Source organism: Physeter macrocephalus, chromosome 14 (assembly GCF_002837175.3).
Source record: "Physeter macrocephalus isolate SW-GA chromosome 14, ASM283717v5, whole genome shotgun sequence".
Lineage (NCBI taxonomy): Eukaryota > Metazoa > Chordata > Mammalia > Artiodactyla > Physeteridae > Physeter > Physeter macrocephalus.
Window position 1 is genome coordinate 124,004,018 of NC_041227.1, and position 6,500 is coordinate 124,010,517.

At 60.9% G+C, this 6,500-nt stretch overlaps 1 protein-coding gene across 2 annotated transcripts in view; it reads left to right on the plus strand.

The window, feature by feature from the left end:
• The window catches only part of CBX4 (chromobox 4), a 6,466-nt gene extending 707 nt beyond the window's left edge, over window positions 1-5,759 (plus strand). Inside the window, exons 3-5 of one of the 2 annotated variants that reach the window (XM_024130009.3) lie at window positions 1,035-1,100; window positions 3,252-3,318; window positions 3,575-5,759. In XM_024130009.3, the coding sequence (XP_023985777.1) occupies window positions 3,271-3,318; window positions 3,575-4,981 (1,455 nt within the window). In that variant the 5' untranslated portion in view covers window positions 1,035-1,100; window positions 3,252-3,270 and the 3' untranslated portion in view covers window positions 4,982-5,759. Of the gene's footprint in view, window positions 1-1,034; window positions 1,101-1,378; window positions 1,708-3,251; window positions 3,319-3,574 lie in introns of those variants that run through there. The other variant, XM_055090670.1, reaches the window with a different exon arrangement.
• The last annotated feature ends 741 nt before the right edge of the window (window positions 5,760-6,500 follow it).

The window sequence follows — 6,500 nt, forward strand, 5'->3', positions numbered from 1 at the left end:
GTGGGGTGGAGGGAGGAGGGGGTGGGGAAGTCGGTGGCAGGCACTGGGGAAGCCGAGCCGCCGAGCCCGAGCCCGGCGCCCTGTGTTGTGCTCTGCTCTCCGGGAAATGCCATCACTAATTTATGCACTAAAAGGAGCCGGAGGAGCTGGAGAGACGCGGGGCCGAGCCGGGGAGGCCGGCGGAGGGAGGGAGGGCGCAGGCACTGACTGATGTGCAGCAGAAAATGGCTCCTTTCCCCTTTCCCTCCACCGAACGGCTCCATATTGCAAAACCAAAAAAAAAAAAAAATTAAAAAGCGACGAAAATGCAATTGTGTGCCTCTTCCCTCCTAGTGGTGCAGGGAGAGGAAGAAAAAAAGCAGAAAATGTTGGGAACTGTCACTGCGGCGCTTTTGGTGGGGAATTTTTTTTTTTAATTTGAAATGCGAAGGCACCGGATGGAGACAGACGCGCAGGCACACACACACACACACACACACACACACACACATACACACACACACACAGGCATATTTTTGTGTTGCTGAGTATTTGGGGGTTGCTTGCCCGTGACAGCGGGCTCCAGGGCCGCGAGGGGGTGTGGGGGGCCGCTTGGCTGACGGTTATCGGATTAGGGGTCAAATGGAGAATGGCTGAAGCCCTCGCGGAGACTCGGGGCTGGGGAGAGGAGGAGGGGACTGCGACTTTGCATTTTGGCTGCTTTGCACGCAGGGTTCCTGGTGAGCAAAGTGGCTTTGGAACATGTCGCAGTAACATGCTTAAAATTCTTGACAACTGCAAAATAAACTGCTAGTTTCATTTTTCTTACCCCTCCCCTTTCTTCCTGCCCTTGTGTGTTTATTTTGACTCGGGGAGGGTGTATCAGGGACCGTGTCAGGCCTGCAGAAATTTACTCTCCACCCCCACATCCACAGCTAAATAGCTTTCGGTTCATGAAGACAGAGTAGGGCCTTATGTCATTCCCCACCTGGAGGCCGCAAAGCTGGCTCGGTTTTTTTTTTTACGCCGTGTCCCCCTCCCTTTTCCCTTGCAAGATATAACACGTGGGAACCCGAGGAGAACATCCTGGATCCCCGGCTGCTGATCGCCTTCCAGAACAGGTGAGCGTCCCTCAAGCAGCCGCCTCTCGCAGCCGTGACCGTATATGGGAATGGGAGAGTGGGCCAACGCTGCAACAGGAAAGGGGGAAAGGGCCGGGAGGGGGCTGGCAGGAGTCCCCTCCCCCCGCGTCTGAATGGGCACGGCTGGGGCCTCGGCTCCTCTAACCAACATCCTTGGCGGTTGCTGCAGCTTGCGGGGGGGTGGGTGGGGGGGGGCAGGGCCGGAGAAGGAGAGGCTTGTGTTTGGGGGAAACTGTGGGAAGGGTGCGTGCGGGTGGCCCTACAGCTGCGCGGAGAAGTTGGGGCTGTGCCTGGTTCCCTGCCGGCCCCCCTCCTTTCGCTACCTTGAAGCCCCACCCCCGGAGCCTAGGTGTTGCTTTCCTGCTGCCACTGGCCGCTTGGCACGGGCAACTCTCGGGGCAGCTCCAAGGGAGCTGGCATTGTGAAACCACCGGACGTCACGGAACTGAACTTAACCTGTTGGGGACTGGAGAAAAGTTGACAAGGCCTTAAGTTGCCACCCTCACCCCCAAGGGAGCTTGGGATTGGCAGGGGGCAGATTCTTTCTGGAGCTGCGTGCCCTTCACACCTCCCACTAGGCTGCTTGGTGGGTCTGGACCCCATTCTCAGGGCAGGGGGAGCTTGGCCCAAAGGGTGTGGGATGGGCATTGCCTGGTGGTGGAGGGGTGGCTTCTGACGAGGGGCTCATCGTGGGCACAGATGCTTGTCACGCTGCAGCTGCTGCAGCTGGATTCACCGCCGGTGGCTGCGATTCTCTGTTTCGGGGAGGACAGAAGGGGGAAGGGCGATCGAGGAGGGGAGGAGCGGCAAGAGCCCGCGGAGCTGGGCCACACCGCTGCCTTCCAGCCCTCCTCCCCCTTTTATTTTGCATTATTTCCTGTGGCGCGTTTGGCGCTAAAACTGTAAACTCTAGACCCTTGGAACAAGCGACCAGCAGGGAAGTTGCTCTCCTGCGATGTAGGGGGGCGCCGAGAAGGGATCCTGCCCCGGTTCCACCTGGGAGTTCACCACCCTATAACCATGTCAGCGGCTGATGCCATGTTGCATAATGGGTCCCCAAAGACTTAAAACGCAGGCTGTTGCAATGCCATGCAACTTGGAGTTAGGCCCCGACCCGGGCCCACAGGCATGGTGGAACTCCCCTCGGTTAGCCCAAGGGTGGGGTGGTGCCTAGGGTCGCTGAAGAGCGGATTTCTGGTCCGGGAATGGTTTGCAACTTGGGCCAACGCTGGAGAGGCACTCTTCTCCCATAGAGGGCTGGGCATTGCTAGGATCATCCTCCCCCCAGCCTCAGGTCACCCTCCACCAGGCTGCAGGAGGAAGCCTGGCAGCTGTATTGACCACTGCCACCGCCGTGGGCTTTATTAATAATTTGGAAATCAGGGGAGGCTGGGAGCCCGGGCTCGTGGATGAGGCGGTGCTTCTGCGTGCCGCCCCGCGTCGCCCCGCCCAGCAGCTCTGCCCAGGCCTTGCCAGAGCCGGTTCACCAGGTGGCTGCGAACCTGGCCAGGCCCTGGCCTCGGCGTCTGGCCCCCGCCCCCAGCCCCTAATTGGCTCATTTGCCGCTGTGTAAACAAGGGCGCAGCCCCTCCCCCTGTTTAGTGCCTGGCCTTTAAGGAAACGAGTCCTCCCTTCTGCCGGCGGCACTCGTTATCTGAATCTTAATGAGGTCATTAGCATCCCGTGCCTCTCTGACGGGGAGGCCCAGGGTCGACGCACACCTCATTTGGACTTGTTTGCATCCCCTGGACCCCGAAGCCCAGTGCACTTTGTGCAGGGCCCCGGGCCCAAGGCTGTGGACACCAGTGCCAAGCCGCCCAGCCCCAAGCTGCAAGCAAAGGGGCAGGGCTGTGCGGGGGCCCGGTTCAGGTATGGACATCTGAGGTGGGGGAGAGCTTCGGAGAAGACCCCTTGGGCAGATAGGGGTTGGTGTGGGCGTAAAGCGGGACTCTGGGCTGGACCGAGGCACCCAAGTGGCGGCCGAGGAGATCTTCTGCCGTGAGCCCTTGATCCCTCCGGTTCCTGCTGGCCCCGCTGCTCACCAAAGTGGGGGCATCACGCAGGCTGAGGCATAGCAGGAGGGAGGTGACTCTGAGGCTAATAGCACTGCCTTCTGTTCCCTCTCCCCAGGGAACGGCAGGAGCAGCTGATGGGATATCGGAAGAGAGGGCCGAAGCCCAAACCACTGGTGGTGCAGGTGAATACACTCCCTGGCCCCGGGGGCCGTCCCCCTGAGCTGCCTCCAGGCCCGGAAGTCAGGGCGAGTTCCTCCAGAACACCCAGTTCCACTTCCTTTCATCATGACCTCCCACACCCTTCCCCGCCCCCCCTGCCCCATAACGCAGCTGCTGACCTGGTAGGGGCTGGGACGCTCCTGGTGCTTGAGGCTTGCTCTGGGGCTGGCCTTACCCCTCCTCTCACCTCTTCCTCCATTTCTACGCCCATTCCCCTAGGTACCTACCTTTGCCCGTCGTTCCAACGTGCTGACCGGACTCCAGGACTCCTCGGCTGACAACCGCGCCAAGCTGGAGCTGGGTGGTCAGGGCAAGGGCCAGGGGCACCAGTACGAGCTCAACAGCAAGAAGCACCACCAGTACCAGCCGCACAGCAAGGAGCGGGCGGGCAAGCCCCCACCGCCAGGCAAGAGCGGCAAATACTACTACCAGCTCAACAGCAAGAAGCACCACCCCTACCAGCCGGACCCCAAAATGTATGACCTGCAGTACCAGGGTAGCCACAAGGAGGCGCCCAGCCCCACCTGCCCGGACCTAGGCGCCAAGAGCCACCCGCCCGATAAGTGGGCCCACGGCGGGGGGGCCAAGGGCTACCTGGGAGCGGTGAAGCCCCTGGCCGGTGCGGTCGGGGCTCCAGGCAAGGGCTCCGAGAAGGGTCCCCCCAACGGGATGACGCCGGCCCCCAAGGAAGCGGTGACAGGCAACGGGATTGGGGGCAAGATGAAGATAGTCAAAAACAAGAACAAGAACGGACGCATCGTGATCGTGATGAGCAAGTACATGGAGAACGGCATGCAGGCGGTGAAGATCAAGTCCGGGGAGGCAGCCGAGGGAGAGGCGCGCTCCCCCAGCCACAAGAAGCGGGCTGCCGAGGAGCGTCACCCCCCTGCAGACAGGACTTTCAAAAAGGCCGCGGGGGCGGAGGAGAAGAAGGTGGAAACGCCCTCCAAGAGGAGGGAGGAGGAGGGGCCGGGGGCCGGGGACCCGCAGCCCCAGGAGGCCGGCTCCCGCAAGCTCTCCCCGACCAAGGAGGCCTTCGGTGAGCAGCCCTTGCAGCTCACCACCAAGCCTGACCTACTGGCCTGGGACCCGCCCCGCGGCACACAGCCGCCCTCCCACCACCACCACCACCACCACCACCACCACCATCACCACGCCGTCGACCTAAATCTCTCCCATGCGCGCAAGCGCTGCCTCTCCGAGACCCACGGCGAGCGAGAGCCCTGCAAGAAGCGCCTGACAGCGCGCAGCATTAGCACCCCCACCTGCCTGGGGGGCAGCCCCACCGCCGAGCGCCCCGCGGACGTGCCCCCCGCCGCCGCCCTCCCGCAACCGGAGGTCATCCTGCTGGACTCGGACCTGGACGAGCCCATAGACTTGCGCTGCGTCAAGACGCGCGGCGAGGCCGGGGAGCCGCCCAGCGCCCTCCAGGTGAAGCCTGAGGCGCCCGCAACCGCGGCGGTGGCAGCTGCGCCGGCGACAGCGGCCGAGAAGCCTCCAACCGAGGCCCAGGACGAGCCCGAGGAGCCACTCAGCGAGTTCAAACCCTTCTTTGGGAATATAATTATCACCGACGTCACCGCAAACTGCCTCACCGTCACGTTCAAGGAGTACGTGACGGTGTAGCCGAAGGGCTTCGGGCGTCGGAAGGGGAAGTGCTGTACCCGAGGCTTAACACCTGGCAGGGCCTGGGGGCGGACTCCTCCTCTCTCCAACTGCGGGAGATCCGGGCCGGGCCCCAGCGCGAAAATGCCAGAAGCCGCGGCAACCGCGCCGCTCCACCGGGTTCTGGCTGGAGCACCCGGCCCACACTGGCGCCTTCCACGCCGTGCCTGCGGGTCTCGCTCCTCATCTGCCCCATCCCCTCTCTCGTGGACCTCCGAGACTGACAGGGCAGCCACTCGAGGCGGTCTAAGAGTTATAGTATTATATTTTAACCGTGCTAACTTGTCAAGTGCAGACTTTACTCCCGTTTGTACGTGGTGTTATTATTGAAATGTATTGTTTGAGCTCAAAAGGCCCACCACCCCCTTCGGGCTGATATATATATATTTATTTGTAGGTATTTATATATTGAAATATAAAAACCTAGATTTATGGAGTTCTCTCTAGATCATGTTATATTCTATATCAGACAAACTATTTTCTGTTGACCTTTCTACCCGTTCATTCAGTATTTCGGTTGATTTCATTTCCTCCCCTTCCAGGAACTGCAATACCAGTAACCTTGGTATATATTTTTTGATACTGTACACATGGATGTGTTGTTTCTATGTGCAAAAAAAATTTTTTTTTGTTAAAAGGCTAAACGAGCTCTCTAGAAACTGCTGCTACTAGAAATGTCTAAACTATAAGCTTCCAATTATTACCTGCTTGAATGTAAATATTAAATGGAGATGTTGAAGGTGCACTTTCGCTGTTTGAGATTAGCGAAGAGCGAACTTCAGAGGCTCAGGAGGCGGCTGGACCCCTCTCCCCATCCCGCTTCCGCCTTCGGTCTGGCGGGGGTGGGGGGGGCGGTGAGGTTGTGGGGGAACCTATGGCAACTTGCGCTTAAACCTTTGCAAAAGCAAAGTGGACTGGTTTCGCGAGCAGAGGCGCCCGCACCCGGGGAGTGACCCCGCTCCCCGGAAGTCGAGAGGCTCTCCAAAGGAGAGGGGAATTCCTGCGGGGGGGTTGTGCTGGCGTCGCCCCCGCTCTCAAGAGTTTTTAGGCCTTCGCTGCCCACCGCGCTGGCAAACCCGGGATCTGCGTGGTGGGGGGGGAGGGGTGCACGGGTGTGCGAGCGGCGTGGAGACTTGGGTGGGGCCAACCCCCAGCGCCGCGCCCGCCAGACACCTGCTGATCTTTGCCCCCTCCCACCCCCACCCCAGGGCGCAACACACCCTGGCGCTGGCCCTGATGTGGCAGGGGTGTTCCTTCCTAATAATCCCTGCCCGGTAGGGCAGGTTCAGCCGGGAGGGGATCCTCCCACCCTCTCCAGCGTCCCTTGCTGCCATCGCTGGCCCCGCCCCACCGAGGAAGCTGCGAGGCTCTTTCTCTGCCAACCTCTCTCCCCGGAAACCACCAGGCCAGAGGCTCCGACTGGAGGCGCCGCGAACGCGGCCAGGGCAGGGGGCGGGGGGCTTCCTGCGAGGTGGATGGG